The sequence below is a fragment of the Ptychodera flava genome, chromosome 7, assembly GCF_041260155.1.
Source record: "Ptychodera flava strain L36383 chromosome 7, AS_Pfla_20210202, whole genome shotgun sequence".
Taxonomy (NCBI): Eukaryota; Metazoa; Hemichordata; class Enteropneusta; family Ptychoderidae; genus Ptychodera; species Ptychodera flava.
In genome coordinates, this window is record NC_091934.1 from 13,320,389 (window position 1) to 13,343,904 (window position 23,516).

The 23,516-nt window shown below is 38.1% G+C and overlaps 1 protein-coding gene across 1 annotated transcript; it reads left to right on the plus strand.

The window, feature by feature from the left end:
- Positions 1–328: 328 nt before the first annotated feature.
- On the plus strand, positions 329–22,505 carry LOC139137826 (probable serine/threonine-protein kinase roco4). The gene is made up of 5 exons (XM_070706091.1): positions 329–990; positions 13,232–13,560; positions 14,261–14,363; positions 19,689–19,834; positions 21,873–22,505. Exons 1-5 carry the CDS (start codon positions 744–746, stop codon positions 22,503–22,505), a joined length of 1,458 nt encoding a protein of 485 aa, XP_070562192.1. The 5' UTR covers positions 329–743.
- The last annotated feature ends 1,011 nt before the right edge of the window (positions 22,506–23,516 follow it).

Here is a 23,516-nt window from a genome sequence, read left to right on the forward strand (position 1 = left end):
AAATATCACATCCATTTTAATCAAGATAACCCCATTGTCTTTATGAAAAAGTAAAATAACTTGGCACGATGTACCTTCCGGTTTATTGCACTGTTTTATGTTCTGCTATAGTCTATGTTGTCTTTATGTGATTTCTTCTACTAAGAAGGCCAAACACTTTCTTTCGAATAGCTTGATCATTTCGATATCTCAGAAATTATACTGATATTATCCATACACATTTCAACATTATATTCTTTTTATTAGAAGACAGATTAACAGCAGTGTCTTAAAGTTGTTTATGTGAAATTTAAATGCTTGCTCATATGCGTTATAAAGTAATTTACCTACAGAGTGGGGCCGACTTGCAGCGTTATAATTGACGTATATAAATAAATTCCCTAAATTTCTGTAAATAATGACAATCGATCAATCAAATATAGCCTTGTAAACACGCCGCAAGTCAGCCGATAGTCACCATCCAGTCACTATCCAGCCGATATTCCTTAGCCAGAGTCTCATTCGTTTTAAAGTTACACGATTGCGTAAATAGATAGCAAATAATAGTTTAACTTCTTTTCGAAAAAGCCTTGTTAAAACTACGCAAAACGACTTAATGTTGATGAAAATCTCAACACAAGCTGTCAACCCCTAGTTTCTCATTGCTTTTTGCGTTAAATTTGCAGGCATACGCCTTATGAAGATTTCGATGTCAATATAGTACTATATATATACGTACCCCTTATGAAAATGTTTATGGAAATATGTGTGAACATAAATATTCTTTGTTACTTTTTTACCAGGAATTCTTCCAGAGTCTTCAGGAATCCTCTCAAAGAAATGAAACGCGCAAAAATCTTTATCGAGGACGGGTTATGTTAGTTGGGGCATATGGTGCAGGGAAGACATCGACAAAAAGAAGTCTTTTCAAAGAACCTTATAAAACAGAGCATTTGAGCACAGATGGAGCTGATGTCTTCAGTATAGATATAACAGAATGGATTATTAAAGGTAACGTTTTGTCTCATGAAATGCTGCACTAAAATTGTTGTCGAAAAAATAAAGTACTTAAGGGGTTAATACTCACAATAGGGTATTAGGAAACATTGTTTACGTCTGGGCAACCTTCGCCGTGAAAAATCCTTATAGTTGCCTTCTGCGTTTCAAGTCACTTTTGGTTGTATTATTTTGATGTCGAACTCTCCTCTGAAATGGTAGCCTAGATTCTACTTGTCCGCTTGCCTCCGTACCTCCGACACTTCCGTCTAGTCTCGTGAACAGTATTTCGAGCTAGAGTTGTAAAAACTGCTCATTTGAATGTCAATGGTCGCCAACTGAGACCCTGACGTCACTAGCGTCCCTTTCAAAGTCAATCACTGAAAATGACCCTCTCATGATTGGCCTATGACTTGGTTGGGCAGAGCTGCAGTGTCAACACAATTAACATATTTGACGTCATATTAATTAGCTCTGCCCAACCAAGTCATAGGCCAATCATGAGAGGGTCATTTTCAGTGATTGACTTTGAAAGGGACGCTAGTGACGTCAGGGTCTCAGTTGGCGACCATTGACATTCAAATGAGCAGTTTTTACAACTCTAGCTCGAAATACTGCTCACGAGACTAGACGGTAGTGAGTCGGAGGTACGGAGGCAAGCGGACGAATAGAATCTAGGGTACTGAAATGGATGACTGACTCTACAACTCAAGATACTAACATACACATTCGAGAACCAAAGAATACCTCTGTGTGGTTTACCTACTCAAAGTAAGCAATTTCTACGTTGTTGTGTTCTCTTTGCAAGAAAAATTGTAATGCAACACCCCATTTCATGAAATGATTGATCAAAGTTTTAAGAATCTTTTGGTATCATGTATGCGTCGAGTATTGCAATGATAATATGGCTAAGTCCTACCCACGTCAGAGTTCAAGTGATATGCAAACATTAATATTCGTCCTGCAGCTGAAGATCCAACGAAGCATTCCGTTATACTACAGATTTCGATTCAGTGTAACGTTTCAGGAAAGTAGGATCAACGTCCTTTGGTGTCGATTTAATCTCGATAACGTAAACATTGTATCGCGGGGCTACTAAACTAATTAACTTGGCGCTATCAGTGTCTGTGGAAGTGAGCGGGGTTGTTTATTACACTTCAGTTACGATGTTTTTACTGCACTGATAACAGTGGACAACAACACCTTCAATTTCTGTAAGACATTTTATTTTCGTATATTGGAACAAAACCAAAAGTAACAGAACAACAAGAATGAAAATCCAACGAAAACATCTAAGTATTCATTGTTGATTAATAAAGTTGTGAAATATCACACAATAAAGATACCGTGGTGATATACACGTCCATGACCTAAACTTTCACAGTTGTGACGTGGTAATGGCTTTGTCACATAAAACTGATGATCAGAACAATAGAGTAGGTAAGTGGCAGTGACTAATAAATACTCTAACATTTTGGGATTACAGCGTTGTAACAACGTTTCAAAAGAAAACCTTCACCAGAACTTGACCTTTGCAAATCAATCAGACGACTGCAACTATATCGCGATAATTTGCTATCAAATCTAGACTGACCTTAAAAACATTTTATCCGAACACAGGAAATGAATATTTCGATCAGACAACAGAAAACTTTGTAGAAAATGCTTAATATCCGACTTGTATCGCAATTCGTCGCAAAGGCGAGTTATGAGTCATCTGTGAAAATGATTCAAAGCTCCAAAAACCATAAACACATAACGAGTGGAATCATAAACACGACTGCTTAAATGTGAAAATACCTGAAAAAAATATACTTGCTCTACGACCGTTCAAACTACAAAAAACTCATTGGAACGGGACGATGATGGTGGTTGTTGTTGCTGAGAAGGCTGGTCAGGCAAATGCGGTAGGTAAATTGTCGCTGTACCTTTGAAAACTGTATAAGTCGGTCACGCTTACGTCCATTGGATCCGCGTCGCTCTTGTCCGTAATACACGTAATGGATAATTAGTTCGAGCTCTTCGTTAGAATTCCCGAAAGACTTTGACGACGCCATCCTCTCAGCTGTAAACCAGCGGTTTGGATAGATTGCACTTGAGAGGCCCCTTATATCGGGCTTAGATCGCATAGCACGCCAAAAACTGAAGTTTACGACATTTGTGTGCGATATAGACTTGTGACGTATTTTGGACCGTTCCACTGTTATGAAGTATATTATATGAACGTTAACTGTTTTCTATCTGCTGAATTTTAGCGAGGGAGCAGATTTTGTCAAGGCTGTCAGGCAAGATAAGACGGACGTTTGTTTTGTCAACAACATCGATTCATCTGCGTCCAATTTACGCAAAGTTATATAAAGCTCACTGAGAAAAAGTTTACTTTCTCACACCCCTTCACATTGGTAGTAGCCTGCACTAATCAAACTACAGTAATTACGTTTCTAAAATTAGATGCGTGACGATCTTCCAAGAGAGTGACTTTACACACTGCTCGAGCGGCATTTCACTGTCTAACTAAAACTATGGAAACAATGTCAGCTAGAGGCAGAATGTTCCAAAGAGGAAAGGAACACAGTCTTGACTATCGCAAGCTGTAAGTTGTTTTGCAGTCTTTGTTGGACGTAGGAGCTAAATTACGAAAGCGGAGCAATACCTCACGAAAAGATTGCCGAAGTTGCCAGAGACAGAAAGGTCCATCATGTGACTGTTAAAAAACTATGGAAGCAGTATCGTGAACAAGGGCATCTACAACGAAAGCCTTGTAGTGGTGGACGTCAGAGAAAATTGAATAACCACGACCTGCTGTATGTATAAATGCAGACATTGAAATTTCGACATCTGCTCTTTGTAAATACGTGAAATATCGACTACTAAGTGGCGAGTGGACAAGATAGAAAATAACTAAGCATGCCAAAAGTCCAAAACTGACTCTAAACGTGCTTATGGGTGCTAACTGAATTTGTTACGAACATATAATCGCGGGGGCATCCAACACAACTCTGCATCGTAGCTGCATCGTAATATGCAATACGCCATTTTCATGCACTGTCATGGTTATTTTTAAACCGTGGGATTCCTTCAAGTTTGAAATGTAATTTACGCAAATTATCAAGTCAAGCTAATTTAAAGTATAGAAATTATGCTAATACAAGCCGACAACGCACGTCAAAAGATGAGACGGTGGTGGTGTGCCTTTTTTCATGTTTTTATTTGGGGATAAATTAATCGGCAGCCCGTCGAAAGTGAAAGAATGCTGTACCGATTTTAAATCGCGATATTGTCATAGTTGTCTGATTTTTACGCTGATGTCAACATTCCGATTAAGGTGCACTTCTGAAAGGTTTCCTATCTCAAGATGTAAAGACTGTTGTTCAATTATAGTGATACTCATAAGTTCTGTGTTAATTCAGATTTCCATTTCATGTAATGATAACAACCAATACCATGTCACAACTGTGAAATGTTTAGGTCATGGACATGCCAGTCAACACGTTTTCTCTATGGCTTGATGTTTCACAACTTTGGTAATGAACATGGAATATGTCACGATTTTTATTTATTTTCAACGATGGTGTTTGGCTTCAAATGTTTGGAAATAAAATATGCTTCAGGAATGAACTATATTATCTACAGTTGAATGTTTGTTCGTAAACTGTAATAAACGACCCCACTTCCTCAGACACTGATAGCGCCAAGTTAATTATTTTAGTAGCCCCGCGATACAATGTTTACGTTATCGAGATTAAAACGACACCAAAGGACGTTGTTCCCACCTTCTCGAAATGTTACACTGAATCGAAATCTGTAATAAGTATTTTAGGACTAGGGAACTTAGTACATGTTTAGCGCTAATGCTCTTACGGAGTGTGTAAACGTTACATATAAAAGGATCTGACCATGTGCTACAGTAATGGACAACGTCGAAAAATTTGTAAATTTGTTCTCTAATTACCATCAGCAGCAGTAAATCCCACGTGCGAGTTACTATATTTAGTCAAGACCTACAATCGAGGTTATCGCTATCTTTGGTGGACTTGTGATTGAAAATGAAAACTCGGAAAAGGAGAGTAAAGTTAGAATGTTAATTATTAAAGTGCCAACGTTGATGTAGCGTACATGAAAATATATAAAATGATATAACAAAATGTTTCTACGCATATGTCAATGTTGCAGGGAAACTTTGCTATTTCAAAGGATCCGCATCTCTGCAGACAATTAAGATGGATAGCAACGTTAACACATTTGACAATAAATTATGCATATTGTCCTACTTAGCAACTAAATCGTGAAATCATTCAGACGTTGTCTTTCGTACGCTCAGAACACTAGCTAGTACATTTATGGTGTCCAATCAATGCTAAAATTTGTTCTTTCTATTTTACTATTCTGAATTTCAATTTTACAACTCAAGATTGCCCTTGCCTTTCTTTATTACCATTCTAAAAAGACGAGACTTTCTATGTCTACTTCTACATTCTATTCTGAATTCCAAATTACAACTAAACATTTCTCTCAATTTTCTGTTACTCTTCAATCTATATTTAATTTTACCACTCACAACCTTAAGGTCCGTATTTTGTTTACGTTGTCAATGACGGCTTCATTCTCTAGTAATGTAGCAAAATTGTACCTGCATTACTCGGTCAGAGCAATACATTGCCGAAGTTGCCAGAGACAGAAAGGTCCATCATGTGACTGTTAAAAAACTATGGAAGCAGTATCGTGAACAAGGGCATCTACAACGAAAGCCTTGTAGGCTAAACTTGGGCTGATCAAAATACAAATAAGAACCTGATAGAACAGAAGAGAGGTTGGCACAATTTCACCGAATGAAATTTCACCCTATTTTACTAATTTATACTTAGCGGAATGTTGTTCGACAAACCGTCGAAATTAAAAGACGTCGCAACTATTTTTAAAGATAAAAAGACAGAAAACGTGTGGTAACGTACTTTCCAAGCTGGAACAGTTTTAATTGCCGGACTTCACTGAGTTTGGCAGACGTTCGTCAGCAAATGATCATTGTTGTTTTAGTTGCTGACGTAATAGGGCTGTGCCTGAAATGTCTTTATCTCTGACCTCTTACCACTTGATCGGCTCTCTGTATTGATATTAACGAGGCAGCCCCGCCGTGAACATAAAATAGTAAAAAAGTATATGAATGGTATTTAAATGTTTACATTGTTGTTTTGTTGACTTTTGGAACGCTATATTCACATCACATTTCACTTTTTGTAAAGTATAAAGGACTTACCATTACCTCTTTGAAATCACCTTATTGATAAACTAATTCCGTCAATCTCCTTTTACAGAGCCTAAACTTGGGCTGATCAAAATACAAATAAGAATGATAGTATAATAACAAAAGCTTAGGCCACTTTTAACAACTTGAAATGTTATTTACAGTTTGAGTATATGCTGTGCATACTTTGTTATCATATGCCCACGAACGCATCAGTGTCTCCTCTGACGTGAACAGGATGTATCAGCCGTGACCAACTCTTTTGGTGTAACCCGCACTAATTTAAAGGCGACCACCTATTATTAAAACAGAACAAAAAATTCTGTCTTACGTCTGATCCCGAAAAGTTTGGGGTTTTGAAAACTATTCTGGTAAAATTGGGCCTTACGGTGTTCAGGACACGTGCTGACGTGTTACGTGTTATTTTGTTGTAGATAAACACTGTACGGAGCCGTGTAATCGTACAATACTGTCGAGAGTTGTCGTTGTCGGTCAGGCTGCAGCCATTCTCTATGTTCAGGGTATTTAGTATGTCGAAACTCGCAAAGAAATTATAAGTTAAATGCCACTTAAATTTATAGCAAAGAACAATACAGACAAGATAGAGTAAATGAATACTTAAATGGAAATGATTATTGAACAAGTTTAACGTCATATTTTAACCAAAGAGAAATATAATTTTCAGACAGTGTTATTCTTAATAGTAAATCACACTCTATGCAAATCGCGATCCGATCTTATGTGATGTATTGTCTCCTGCAGAGTCATGTTAGCCATATGTTGGCAAGCGATCAGCATTATAATAATTATTTGAAACTGAAAATAATATCCAGACACTCGTCTTTCTCTAGTAGAGGTAAATTCATGCCAGTAAACTACTAAACTTCGCTTAATGTCGCCGTAGTAATTCTTTGTGAGCGCATGGACAAACAGTTCCTTCAAAATTCTGGCAACATCAAATTTTATTGTAGGTTTTCAAGCCATTTTCATTTCTTCTGGCGATTTTTCCGTTAGTTTTGATTGAAATGATCACTGGCTATGTTGAATAGCCTGTCAAATAACAGAGAATCGCATATTATTCGGAAACATTACGTGCCCTACAACTAAATAACATGTGATTTTACAACGAAAATTTCAATTCTTGTCCGGATAGAAATACATACTCTGTTGACACGCGGATTGCAACGTAGGCATGCTTCTGCACCTGCGCGAGCCATTTACAGCAATTTCAAAATAAATATGCATTACTTATGCCCGGTACTTACGTCGTAGTCCATTGTCCGAGCACGTTGCGTAGCCAAATGTCTGGCAATCCACGACGCGATGTTGTTTTGATGCCGCAATAAACGTGAACTTGTACATCTCGCGTGATCGCGGCGTCACCATATATGCATTCTCCCCAGCACGCTGAGCATGCCAGACGTCAACAAACGAGCTCGGAAGGGCAACAAACTTGAACAAAAATTAGCAGTTTTATGTGGCTATAACATCACTAATCATGTTTGTTTCTTCGTAAAACAACATTTTGCAACAAATATGAGCCTCCAAACATGGAATTTTCGAGGTAAAAAAATGGTCAAAAGTTACAAATAATGGCCCTTTAATTTAGTCATTCGGATATGATTAAAAGGTGATATCCCATGTTTTCACCGCTTGGTCGGGACACATTCGTCCTGTTTCATAAGTTAGGTCCGAGACACATGTACCTGTCACAGTGATTGGTGTCTGCGGTCCTATAAGGTCCGCTTACAACCCACTCAATGGCTGGACCCTTTCTCTTAGGTCTCGTTACCGTGTAATGTTCAGTTGACGGCACTGTGCTTGGTTGCCTCATTATGGTGTCCCTGTGTGACTAATAGCCTCGTTTTGAATGTTCACTGCCTCGTTATGTAGTGTTCAATGTACTTCCTAGAAACCGTTGTAGTAACCAGTCATTCATGATGTTTGAACGTGGTTCGACCGCGACGTGAAGACAATGACAAAGAGAATCAGTGTTCACTGAGAAACATGAAGTCATTCAATTTGGTTGTTTTATTTTGCACTGCACGCTTGGTGTTCAGCGATTCCACCTTTCAATAGTAATATTTTGATGTGGTCGGTAGCGCAAAATAAGCATATTCTTTTCTGTAAATTTGGAAACGTTTGGCCTAGTGGTGACGTACTTGTCCATTGCTATCTCTAACAATACTTACAGAGTTCAGACATTAAGCATATGATTCCAACATCATCACTGCCCGTAAAGCAAAGAAAAACTAGTAAAGTTTGAATGCTACATCCCTTACGACTAATATCACTTGTAACGTAAAAATAAGGACGTCCAGTAGTAATGCTGTAAATATCGTTATTTTGGACGGAAAGGTGTCGAGGTGGTGGATTTACCGATATTTCAACATTAGGTGGAATTACCGGAAACATGGAATATGGAAATGGAAAATGGAATCCCGAATGTGTAGCATGGATTTGAAAACACTCACTACTGTGTTTTCTGACGTATTAAGATACGCAGTCCTGCGTACGATGTTGTTTTCCCGCGCGTTATACGGCCTCACACCACAGCCCTGCTGAGGTCCATAGACGAAACCGGCGACATACGGTCCTGATTTAGACCGCGCATGAAAACCTAATGACATACATACTTTCAAGATCACAGTGTCTGAGCTTTCCGAATATGCAGTATAAAAACAGGAGACAGTTTTTTCTAGCATTTAAAAGTTGCGCAAGCACAGATACAGCGAAAATAAAGTCAGCGTAGAATCTTTATTGTGCCGCGCAACAAAATAAAAGCAGCCACTGACGTTTTTGCAGGCAAAGTAGCAATGTCAAGGAATAATTCGTTATTGGAAAAACGTGCTGGCGTTACCAGACCCTGTTACTTTTTTACATGAACACTGTGTTGATTTCACCATGGATATGTTAGACAAATATATCCATGACTCCATGTCTTGAACAAAGAAAAAATTAAAAAAAATAAAATTTCTATCTAAATGCTATCAATGAGTGTTTTCCGACTTATGGAAATACAACTGACGCTAAACATGGATATGGCCTTTAAAACGAGAACGGACGTGTGTGGATACGATGGCGGAGGTTCTTTGGGAATAGGTGGGAACAGTCCATTGCACCAGGTACGGATAGTCGCTGATGTGGGAGGGGCATAAGAGTCGGTCATAGTCGATGACGGTGTACTCGCTGTTGTCGGAATTTCATCTGGACTTTTATGATAGACGTACGGTGATGATACTGGCATCAAATAATATGGACAAGGTGTATAAATACTTGCAAGTACGTTTTCAGCAATCTTTGAGCTGGCTGCTTCGGTGTTTGTTCGGTTGATGTTGTCTCAATCTCGCTTAAGCTACCACCTCGATTGACCAAGGAAGTTTGTATACATGCAGACGAATGAAATGAGATTACCTCGCGTTTCATGCTCTTGCTGTATAGGATTTACCGTAATTATGTATTATTCTCTAACTCATCGCTAGGAACTTTTTGTTACAAAACAGACACAAAGTGAATCTTTCAGTTTCCGTTTACCGTTTTCCATTTTCCATGTTTCCAGTAATTCCGCCCGATCATATTTCGATTTCATTCTTAGGAAAGGGAGTACATTAAAGCAGCATACTGTTTTGAGTCATTTGGCGATGATGTCTTTGAAATTGTTTTAAGTACACTACGGTTTCATAAAATTGGATTGAAATATCGCAATGAGAAAAAGAATTATTACAACTTGTGTACTACATTCCTAATTTACACTAATTGTTGTTCTCCAAACCGAAAGTGAACGAATGTAAAAGGCTCTCCAGCCGGCTGATAGCTAGCAGCATACTATCTGTGGTGTTCCAACCATGGTACATCACGAGTAATACAACGTGTCTTTTTTGTCTCTGAACCAATCAGAGCGTTTGATTTGCGAGCTTGTATATTATAATTCAGGGTATGCTGTCGGCATGCTCGGAAATTGAAAACGGCCCGCTACATATGTGTTATATATAAATGTTACATGGTTCACAAACCCTACCGGTGTGCAGTCGATATAATTCAGAATGTTTGTGTGATTAGAACAAATTTACAATAGAAGGGCCTTTAGTCCACGCCAGCGACCGTCAAAATATCACCTAAAACTGAATCGTTTCCAGTAAGTATTTGGAGCCAAATTGACATTGAACAATGCAAGTGAATGTTTCTAAGGCGAAGTTGCCTTTTGTCTTTGAGCGTACCAGGTGCAAACATTTTAAGGTAGCTTTCCACCTTCATCGGGGTATTTATTTTAAAAACACGAAAATGTGTTTTCCCCTGAAAAGTATTCCTGTAATATTAATTTTTAAGTGTGAAGAATATCGTGTTCCGAAAGTTCCTGTTTCTGGCTTAAATTTTGCGATAAAGATTTACAAGAGGAACAGATGCACGTTTTTACGTTTTGAGACTACCTTTAAATCTTGATTAGCAAAGGATTAAGCTAAGCGACAACGTCACAATATTGTCGCATGCACTTGGACAACATCCGCTGTGAAAATCCCATTGACACCTACCGTTCACTGCGTGTGTCAAAACCATCGTGTGTACGCGTAGTCATCAGGCGTAGCAAGGGGATCATACGGTTTTCTCATAGGGGTGGTCGACCCTACAAGATGGCAACTTATAAGTATTAGCGACACAACGAGGCCAGACTTGTGAAGTTCTTGAAGATCCAATTTCCGGTTAGTACAGAAGACAAAAAGCAGCATATATCGAGTGTTACAATCTACAGCATGAGTAACGGTAGGACCTGCAGTTTCAAATAAAAGTGTTAAAAAGTCACGGTCAAGTTCGCTTGTCAGAGATCGCCCGCCCATCACGCTTGTTCATTTCAATGATCATTGGGGCACACTGTAGTTTTCATCAGAATCCAAAGGCTATATTTAAACCTCTGACACTGATTTCAATGAGTGATAACACGTTTGGGTTGAATAGTTAATTGCACTATCTTGTTTGGTGTTTTATCTGTCGAGTTTATGGACATTAAAGGAAAAAACGAACCACGTTACTAAATCGCCTTTTTCTCAGTTTGGCATTTTGTCACATTGCAGCACGCTCAAAAGAGCTTAACTCAAGAAAGTGTAAATGGAAGGCCACAGATTTTCACAGATGTTTGTCGAATAGGTTGTCTATAAAACTTTGTCATAGATTGTTAATTTAGGTGTTTATAGTTGAGTTATTGCTGCTTAATTAGACGGCATTGTGAGACTAATCGGTTGATAAACTTTGATTCAACACTGAAAAAACTTGGCTTTTTTCAAAAATCAGAGACACGGTTTTGTAGCCAGTATTCTGAACTGCAATTACTCGATGACACCACAGAGAAACATAGACTGTCTATGTTTCTCTGTGATGACACCTAAAAACAGCTCCCCTTTCACTCTGATTTAAACTTTTTAAAAGTCAGTTAACCCAATTTCTTTACAATATCACTAAACTTGTCATAAAAATTCGTCGCCAATTAAATTTTCTTGATCAAACAAAAATATCACAGAAATCAGGTGATATATTACACGTTGGTAACTAGAAAGTATTTGCAAGCAAAAGCGAAGTTCCAGAGACCAGAGCAGCGGAAGAAAAGAGAATGTTTGGACGAAGATTGGCGCAGAATGAAAGAGTGTTGGGATTTTAATATGCAAGCACGTACCTATAGTGAGGGCTGATAGCGGTAACAACAGAATACAACTAAAAGCAAGGCAGTCCAGGGAATTACAGTACACAGATTACAAATGCCTACATGTACGGTAAAAACGCAACAGATACATACGGGGGCGACAACGCACGGAAATGTATATCAGACGAGGGGAGACATCGGACCTAGGCCGTTGAACTTGAAAACCGAGGCCACATGGCTACCCACTCATCTCCGGACAATCAACAAATATACCGTTACAGTTGGTGAAACTGCTCAGATCAAAGAAACTATTAAAAGATGTAAAACAATGAGACATCGAAGTTCCCGTGACAGCATCGCTAGGAAAATACTACGTTTTTTCAGTACGTTTATGAGGGTTCTCTGACCCTCTCACCCCTTGTACAAAATAGAAGTGTCCCACTCTGATGTCATATCCGCTATTCTTTATTTAGAGTATTTTCATTCACGCACGCAGACTGGTTTTTCATTCTCTTCACATGCATTTCCATTTGATTAAAAGCAATTGTCTTCATCTGTTAAGAGTTTTTACCATGACTAAAACAATTTTCATTGCTATGTCGCTATACTGACCGTTTGATCTTGGAAAGTGAGTTGCTTTTACGTGCAGGCAACGCATGCCGGTGCGGTGACAGACAGTTCACTATGCTATGCCTTACCACGCTGTTGATCGGCAGCATACATGATGTCTTCGTTCCAAGTTTACTTTTTATTTCAAGATGTGAGTCAAACAGAAATTTCATCAAATTGCCACTTCTGTATCTAGGGATTGTGTAATCAGTTTGATTTGCAATATTTCGTCAATTAAAAGCGGAAATCGTCGCTGACTTTTGAGCTTTAAGCGGACTTTATAGGACCGCAACACTAATCACTGTGGCCGGTACATATGTTTAAGACACCAATCATAGGTCATTTTGAAGCAGAACTTTGAAACTCATGAGGAGGCGGCCTTTATCACATTCGTCTACGACCCGTGTGGTGAAGCAGCATCCTTACTTGTAGCAATACAATCCACCAAGCGATGATAACATTGGATAAACTCCTCTTATATTCACTCGATCTTCTTAAATTTATTACCGTATCCACCGATTAAATGGAGTCCAATACAGATATGAGCATGAAAAGGAAAATCTTTTCAGTCAATTTGCTTACGAGTTTTTTTTGAAATGATTACTCTCACCAAAGACACTTGCGCTTCCTCTGTTTGTTCAAACGACATATCCCTAATGCAAAAGCTCAATCGTAGGAACGACAGATACGGATGTCAGAATATTTGTATTTTTTTAAATTGATTGATTTAAGCATTTATAACGCAACTTTGTGATTATCTAATTGTTTTCATGTAGAGTCTACTACCGAGTACAAAGGTGATAAATCTATAATAGAAACGAAGAAGTTATTGGCAGATGTCCTCACAAGCGGAATGACCGAGGATCCCTTTAGAGGTGCTACACAGCAAAACACACAGGAAACCACAACAGCTGAAGTCATGGAGGTTGTCGATGTATTTGATGCCGTAAAACTGGAAGGAGAACGAATAACTGAAGCTCGTGAAAGGTTATATCTTCAGTATGAAGAAAAGCTGGGCCGACACCGAATGAGGAGTGAAGAATCAGACGTATTCTTCAGTTTATGGGATTTTGCAGGACAGAGTATATATTACATCACACATCAGGTTGGTTTCATTTTTACCGTGATATTTGTTTCAAGAGTCAATTTTCAAAAACAGATACTTGTCCTAATGAAAGTATATAGCTTCATTAAATTTAAATAAAACCTCATTTACTTTATTTTTACACACTGCTTACTAAAATATCATCCAATGATCTGAAATATACATCAAGTCATTTGTCTTGTAAGGAGTCACTACAATGCTTCGTCATTGTGTCAGTCGATGGTAAGCTTATTATATGGGAAATAAAAATGCAAACTTCACCGATAAAGTAATCGATTTTATATTTATTTTGAGAGATTTATTAGTGATGAAATATTTACTAAACCGAACATATCAAAATAATATGATGCATGGTTAAGATAAAGTTAAACTGATACTTGACTTTCTTATATTTGACTTAATAATAATTGACTTATCTCAATGACGTGGCCGTTTTACATCAAAGGTAGAAATAATAATGGAATATATATGATTGAAAAACTTAAATTTTTACGATTACCATTAACAGCATTTCATGCATATCTGTCTGTCTGTCTCTTTGTCTCTGTCTCTCTCTGCTCTGTCTCTCTCCCCTCTCCCTCCCTCCCTCCCCTTGTCTCTCTCTCCCTCCCCCTCCTCTCTCTCTCTCTCTCTCTCCTCTCTCTCTCTCTCTCTCTCTCTCTCTCTCTCTCTCTCTCTCTCTCTCCTCTCTCTCTCTCAGGTATTCCTCGCAAGTCGGGTCATCTACATTCTTGCAACTGATCTCACCAAGTCTCTTGACGACACTTTGCCTGTCGGTGATGGTGAATATTGGACGGTAAAGCGTAAGTACCTAAGGTGGCAACGACTAAAACCTGTGTTTGACGGTCCAGCTCTTTGTTTCTCTATTTTTCCAGGGTCTCGGTTGTCACATGTCAGACGAGTGAATATACAGCACGCGTGTCTCATGACCAATCGCACCACTTCGCATACGCTTCGCATCGTCTCCATATCGCTGCGCATATTTGTCGCATCAGCATCGTAATCGTATTCGCTTCGCATCGGCTACATATCGCATCGCTGATTGGTCGCATCGACATGGCATCATTCATGGAATTAATGGATTGCAGCGATCGCTTGCGCGCCATATCGCATACGCATCAATCGGTGCTTGTGAAAATCGCATCAATGTTGTAAACTTGCATCATTATAGGGAAAGATCGAACATACTCAGTGTGTAGAAATAATCGAATCGTACGTTATCAGACATTCCAAAACGTTTGTTTTTATATTTTATCGTAGTAAAATCTAACGATTTACGTGTTGTTATCGTAATCAAACGAAATGTTCTGAGGCCGACTTTAACATTTCAGTCTATTGGTGTAAAACCTCGAACATTGCTTTGACCGATATGTGACGATAAATTAGTAATGTCGTACTGTCGTAATGGTTTTGTGCGAATTATATGCTTATGTCTACAAGTCAAGATTTATCTTTTCATGGTAAAATGCGACCTCGGCAAATTTGTCTCAACATGGAACATTCGATATGAATAACCGTTATCTCCATAGATGTCGGATATGGTCCGTAAAATGGTTTTACAGAAATACTATTATCATGTCAACCAGGTCGGAAGGTAATAGTTCCATCACAAATTAAAAAACTTGTCACGTCAGAAAACTTTTTGAAATGGAAAATGAAAGGAATACCTTTGTTACGAATATAAAACATTTCTCAAAGAAAAGAACCTAAGAAAGGGACATCATTGTCAGACATGTACGTAAAAATTATATATTTGAATGTCACATTTACTGTCGTTACAGAGATAATTCTAACTTGGTTTTGAGCCTGTGAAATGTGATCGATTAAACGAAGTGTACTTTCAATGAGGTGTACCTTCAACTTGTCGATCCCGGGGATGCGATGCTACCTAAGGTGATCGATCGATCCGATACAATGTATCCTCCGCTGCTACAATGATGCGATCTACGTTTTTTCCTGTTGATGTGATGCGTATGCAATGTAGGAAATAATGATGCGATGCGTATGCGATTATGATGTGCATATGCGATGCAAGAAAATAATGATGCGATGCGATGCTATACATCCTTGGGCAGCGACAATGATGCAATCTTCGTTTTTCCTTGTTTATGCGATGCGGATGCGATGCTTATGTAATGTGGGAAACTATTGATGCGATGCGATGGGGATGCGAAAAATGCGACTGATTATGCGATACACGTACAGTAGGTTGACATACACTTAATGATGCGATTTTTATGACTTTGGAACGCACCGGGTCGTCTGACAGCATTTGCTAATACGTTAAAAAAGTTGATAAGTCAAGGTATTATTTTCGAATATGGCTGTTAAATATTTTATGTGCGTGTGAATAAAATAATCTTTAGAGCCCAGATACGAGATTTAAGGGCAAGGGTTGTACGGCGGTAGATTCCGAGCATGTGCGGGATCTTATGTCTTATGGCCGAGGTTCGCGAGACCCACATCAGGGTCGGATCAGTTTTATCTGATACCTTTCTGCGGTCGCAATTCAAGTAGCAGTATAATTATTACTTTTGATATTTTGCTAAATACAAGCGTGATATCGTTGTTTCATAAACGCAAGCTAAAACACCTCGCGTTTTGATGTCAGCTTGACGTCGCTTATTTACGTATAAATGCCCTAATTCTAACCTAAACAAATTTCAAAACACACATGACAAAATTGCAAGAATCGAAAGAAGAGGTCAATTGCGAACAGATTTTAACGCTTAATAGATAGATTGGTGACCATGCATATATTAGTCCTGGTTTTAGACAAATTAAATAAAACCATCGCGAAAATGAATTAATGATCATGACCAGTAATTCATTTTCGCGATGGTCTCATTGATCGTGTCTAAAACCGGGGTCTAATATATGCATGGTAACCAATTCATTCAGTATCTTTCAACATGTCAAACAGTACAAGAAGTATCTCCTATCAAACACAATTCATGAAAATGGCCGACTTTGTCCCTTTAAAGTTTAAAACTCATGTAGTTCAACATTAACCTTAAGTTTGCAGCGCACGTGCCTGACACAAACAGATTACACTGATGTAATGCATTATTGCCTTTACGATGAATATTGCCTTGTAACAAGTTTCTTCTCAACATCACAGCGGACCGTGTGATGAAACTGCAGAAATCGGGAGGAAAGTCATAGAACAGCCAACAAACTTTCTCTAAATCATCGACTATCATTATCAGAGTTGCTTGCTACTGTAAGGGCGGGCTTTTGTTTCTACATTCATTGCGAGCACGCAAGATAGATCAGAGCGACAATCTATTTACTGTCCGTCTCCAGATTAGAGTCACATTCTCAAAATTCTGCAAGGAAATATGTCCCCGTTGTCTTTTTAAACAGCTATGCAATTTTTGTGCTGATCGCAACCGCGGAATTCAAAGTTCGTGGTATGGGAGCCGTCATAATTTATGGTCGGGAGGGGTCGGAGGAATTTCATCGGAAACTCTGAAATTTTGAGTACCCCCGCCATGATGAATTTGAGTAACCCATTCTCTAACACAGAAATATTGACTGTTCCCGACTTAGAAAAGTTAAATAATATCAATACATGTATTTGTAAAATGTATAAAAAATATAGCAGTAGTAATGACCTTTCGAATTATGGTTTACCATGCTGAATTATCATCGGTTATTTCATGACCGTTGAAAATGGTGAAACCAACAAAATGACATTCAACGTCACAACAAAATATTTATAAAAACTCACGCTACAACTAGTATCCAGCCATATAATATTGTTTAATTTCGATGCGTATCATGACAGGATATCTGACTGATATCTGACTGAAAGTACGGGGGGAGAGAACATGCGAGAGGTTGGGGAAGTGTCAGGGGTATCCCCCATCTTGGCTGGTAAAGGTTGAGAAATTGATGTGTGCAATTTCTATTTTCACTAATTAAAACTGTTCGGACGTCCTAACGGAAAGAGCAAGAGAGGGGGTGTCCCCTCCCTCTCGCATCGAAAATTTTGAGAAATTGATGTGAGTAATGGTGCAATCTGAGAGGTGTTTTTAAATTTATTTTGCACTTGATAAAATTGTTTGAAAATGACATTGAGCGATGATATTTTATTACATTTTTTTGCATTATCAGTGTTTGAGTCACAATATTCAACAATAAAACAATGACATTTTGTAAAAAACAGTTCTCAGTTCAGTCTATTCATTAGCTTTTTGCAACCTAGCCAGCCATATACTTTCCCCAGCTACCAGCTTCTCAATGAAAAGCCTGAATTACGATATGGTTAAATATCAAAAGTTTATTGAACTGAAATCAATAAAAAATAATTGTATGTTTCGGAGATAATAAAGGATAAATCCACAACAGTTAAATATTGTCTTATTTCCTGTGGAAATTTTGAGAAATTGATGTATGCAATGGTGCAGTCTTTTGCAATCTGAGAGGTGTTTCAAATTTGTATTTTTACTTTTGTAAAACTGTTAGAACACCCCAAGGGGAACGCAAGAGAGGGGGTGTCCTCCCACTCTCGCATCAAAATTTTGATAAATTAATGTGTGCAATGGTGCAATTTGAGAGTTGTTTCAATTTATTTTGCACTAAAAATTGAGTCACCTCTCTTTCTCTCCACATTTTGAGCAACCCCCTTGCTTTCAATTTTTGAGTGACCCCCATCAGAGTCCTCCGACCCCCAGGCCGTAAATAATGACGGCTCCCTAATGATGCCCCATAACGTGAAGATTATTGTTACCCATCCTTCTTTCACAGAATGCCTGTCTTCTTCCTTCAATGGCAGAAATAGCCTCAGATGCTCAAGGTTACTTCCCATTTTATGTTCTTTGTAGTTGCATCCGCTTTGCCTTCACTGCTTTGTTCGCCAGTTTGAATGACTTATCATTGAGAGAAACGCCGTGCCGCTTTTCAAATAAATGTCTCTCGATGCTGTGTTTCAAGCACGAGATTAAATCTGGCTTGCAGTCATTCCTGTCGCCCTTCCTTACATTGAATGTAAAATACGGCGGAGTGTTCGTTCATAAGGAGGTTGTTTGAAAATTAGAGAGCTGTCCAGCGTCATCAAACCCATAGGAGATAAGTCAACTCATCTTCTTTACATCTCTTACGGCCTCTGTGACAGTAATGACCTTTAGTCTAAGACTTCATGAAAATGTTCATGGAATTCATATCTTCCTGTGCGATAATGGATTTCTTAGTACTTATCTTTGCAAAATCATCGTTGGTATCACCGAACAAGACACTAACAATATATTTTTGCAAGAATTCCCTGCAAACTGAGCATTATTTCGACAGATTCCTCCCAGGAGGTCCAATCGATATCCGAATCACGCACTTGCTTGTTTATGAGTTAAGAGTGTACAAACAGCAACACACCCAGTAACCAGAATGAAGGTCGTTCACAAATGCACGCGGCTGCTCATATTTCGGCAAAGTGGGCACCAATGTGAGGCCGCCTTTTGCCCTTAGAATTGCACAGAAATAAGATGACAAAGTGACTGAAAGAGTCGCAAAAGATTATTTAATTTCAAAATCTAATACACCTACGGAACACTAAGGACACAAACCAATCGCACCTTACAATGATGGACCGTCTTGATAGCTTCAAATACAATATATCTTCACTACAGGAAAGTTGTTTAGTAAACCTTGAAGTACAGGAGATTTACAGCATGGTGCTACTTAAAATGCTGCTTACTTTCACCGTGACAGATGAAGAATTTTTAAATCTTCATGAGATGCTATTAGTGCACAATACGGGGCATATTAGTATAATTTATGCAAATGATATTAATGAGCTTTGTTGTGTTGATTTGTAGGTAAATTTCTGGTCCTGTGAGACTTGATGCTTGACCATTATCTCATTTTGACGGTTCAATTGCTCAGATATTATGCTATATTCACTTTGTTTTTAAATATCCTTTGCGTAATTTTCCGTTTGCCTTCCTTAATAACAGTGATGTAAACATGACACTCCATGTTGATGGCTGACGTAGCGATTAGTTGATAAATTTTACTTTATTTTCTAAACAAAGGAGGAAAGAAATGTGACATTGGCAATATGAAAAGGTAAATTCACCAGTACAAAATCGTTTGGTATACTATGGCGTTAGTTCTTTGTATTTCTGTAGAATTTCTTAGTTTTTGGATGAATTCAATTCACACACATGCAAGCCAAGGATCTCAAGTTCGTCTCAAGCAATCAGACGGAAGTTTTAAGACAGCAGTTGCACCACCCGTCATCATTTTAGGAACAAAGAAAGACCTCTTAAAACAGGTAGGGTCGCATAATAGTTACCTTAAAGGTACAAAGTAGCCGATTTTTCATGAATTTTGTTTTGATACGAGATACTACTTATATTGTTTGACATGTTGAAAGATACTGATTGAATAGGTGACCATGCATATATTCAACCCCGATTTTAGACATATTAAATGAAACAAAGGTGAAAATGAATTAGAAGTCATGACCATTAATTCATTTTCGCGATGGTTACATGTATCGTGTCTAAAACCGGGGTTGAATATATACACTGTCACCCATGCATTCATTATCCTTCAACATGTCAAGCAATATAAGTTGTATCTCATATCAAACAAAATTCATGAAAAAAATGGGCGACTTTGTCCCTTTAATGTTTGTTATTAAGATTTTATGGAGTGGTATCTAAAAATTATTGTTATCTAAGCAACATTATTCGGCATGAATTACTCTAACTTGCATATTATACTGGTATTTTGCTCTTAATATTTGTTGGTATTAAAGTATGGTATAGTTTTAGATATTCTTTTCTGTTAATCAATTCCAAGTATTGACAGGCAATACCGTGGTCGTCGAAATTTCATATGTTCGTATATGCCTCTGACAGTGACATATCCATAGGGCAAAGTCCTAAACAAATAAATATACATAGAAATTTATGAACATGTCATACTTATTTCAACGCTTCAAAACTATTGACATTTTAATTTCACCCCTTTCACATACAATGTTTATAATACTTTTGCAGCAGATCTTTTTGCTCCCTTTTGGATAATGCCGACATTTTAGGCCTTTATCAATGCTAGTATTTTGTTGTCCTCTTTCTGGAAACTATTCAGTCCCATTGAATTGTTAACGATTAGTTAGTTAAGAGGGAGAGGAATTAAGTTTCAACCCGGAGAAGATAAAAGTTATATCTGTACATAGCAGTTATGAATATAGTGTTCAAACGTTTGTAAGGAAAGTGTAAACTCAATGATGCAGGGAAAGCAGTTCACCTGTTGTGCTACGGTTGTTCAAGAAGCTTAGACTTATGAGTACGTAGAGAGACATGCGAAGGTATAAGGCATGTGTTCATGCGCTAAGCAATCATCAGGAGTGAGGATTTGGCGGGAGCAGGACTGTTTATATTGTAAAGCATGTAGGTATGCATATGCAACTAAGCGGTTTAGGCTAATGGCAAGTCAGTCATTAGTGAGAAGGAATTATTTTGTATTTGCATTTGGAAAGGAATTGTGTTTGCTTGTTAAAGGCACTGTTCGCGATCCCTTGGATCGCCTTTGTTCGAGTCTGTGAGACAATTATGGAGATGTCCTGTTTTCCATTGAGATGGTAATCTGGCGGATAAATTTTGTGATGAGATAATCTGGTGCCAAGACAGGTCTTAAAGGGTTGATTTGCAGTTTGAAAAGATGGAGCTTTTCTATTTTGCTCAGGTTTGTATTATTTTAATAGGTGAGGACACTATTGATGATTGACCATTTTGACCATTTGATATTGTAGATGCTGTTTTGAATTTTTGAACTTTAGGTGCAATAATGTAAATATAGAAAAATGTAAATTTTTTAATTTATTCACATAATTTTTCCCTTCTTTTTGTAAATTCGGAATCTTCACTGTTTGAGGTTTCTATTTTGTGTTATCATTATACATATAAAGGAAACACTTCGTTTCCACTGGATGAACTTGAAATGGAAGGCTTTTTATATAGATTTCAATAATTTTCGTCCTTCTTCGTTTCGTAGAAATCGAAGCACGGTGACTTCATCTTCTTTCTTTAATTATTGACTAATCTAATGTACTGGAATTCAACAATTTCTAATTAAAAAAAATGATTTTTTCAATTTTTGTATAATCGTGCATCGTTACTAGATGCTTGTGAAACTAGCTCTTATAAACAATGAAATTCAAAGTCGAATTGTCCGTAAGGTTCATATCAGGTGTACTTCATTTAATTTTTTACATTGAGAGCATGACGGATTTGCTATAGTAATTTATTGTAAAACTATACCGAATTATGAAATTAAAGAAAGTTTTATTACTTCAATAATAGAAAAACACAACTAAAGGTGTTGCAGCTGTGGACGTCAACGATGAAGTCCAAAAACGACTTCTTGAGATAAAGGAATACTTGGCTAAGCATGCTACTCGAGCAGTTAATGCCCACCTTGTTGACATGATTGCAATTGATAACAAGTCCAGAAATGAAGATGGCACCACTACAGATTCTGCAGTTGAAACCCTCCGACTGAAGATACAGCAGTTGGCAATGAAGTACCTTTTTCTTGGTGCAGTGCCAGCGAAGTGGATACTTTTGGAACTTTCGTTGAGGAAACTGCGAAAGGAGAAAATATCTCTGGATGAAGTGAAGGATTTAGGAAAGAGGATGAAAATGGAAGAAGCGGAAGTCATCAAAGCTCTTGATTTTTATCACAGTGTCGGGGAAATACTTTACCATAAGGCAGTACCTGAGCTAAACAATACCGTAATCTTGGATGTCGAATGGCTGGTGAGCCTTTTCAAGATACTGATCACTAAATCGAGCGCCTACAAGAAAGAACTAAATGTTCCGGTACAACACAGTAGTCTGATTGACGAGTTGCATTCTGAAGGAAGGCTACATGAAGAATTGTTAGATTATCTTCTGAAGCGTCACGACCGAAGGGAAGACAAGGCTATTTACTGAAAATGATGGAACTGTATGATATCACTTGTGAGATGCCCGTACATCCCAGACAAAAGCAGATGTATTATCTACCAAGCCTGATGCAAAAGGATGCAAAAGGCAAAAATAGCGCTATTTTCCCAGCAAGCAGTTCAGTGTGTTGCCAGCTGTACTTCCATTTCGCGGGCAATTTTTTGCCAGAAGGCCTATACTACCGTTTACTGATTCGATGCATAAGACGTTGGTCTGACTGTACAGTAGTGATGAGACAGCACATGGCTCGCCTGTATTTCCCTGGCGATGATTTCCACTTAACCCTGTGCAAGGAAGGTGCTGATATCCAATTGAAGATTCTCGTTATTCCTGTTGGCGGTCGATATCCATCTTCACCACACCCAAAGCGTGTGAGCAATGTAAGGCAACTGGTCGAAGAAGATATAACGGTGGTCATCACAAACTACGCCCTACCTTGTGTACAACGCCTCACTCAAGTGTCAGTGTCCAAATCACAAGGTGGGACAGCTACTCCCCTCTTGGCGAGGATATAGACGATAGGTGTGTTTTCATCTCAGAAGAGAAAGTGACAGCCATCTGTCCGAGAGGTGCAATGCCTTTGAAGGATTATAACTTGAATATGTGGTATTGGAAAGGCAAGTACATAGCCATAAGTGTAATATTATTAAGCATTGTATTATGTGGACCTGCACGAACGATACCATGCTCTTTGATCAAGCTAGTTTCACTGATGTCTTCCTGATGAAAAACAGTTGTTATTGTATGGAAACTATGGTATTTTGTCATAAACATTTCAATTTTGTTTCTTAAATATGTGTTATCGTAGAATAAAGCAAACTTGCCTATACTTTAATAATGTCGACTCTTATCGATTATAGACGGACAATACGTTGTCAAATTCCATCCTCGAAGACCTAGTAAAGTTTTTAGACGTAAAGGTATCTATAATTCCTTCATTTAAATTAAGCATACATTGGTCAACTATAACAGGCTACCTCGTCTCGTCAATTCTGTTGT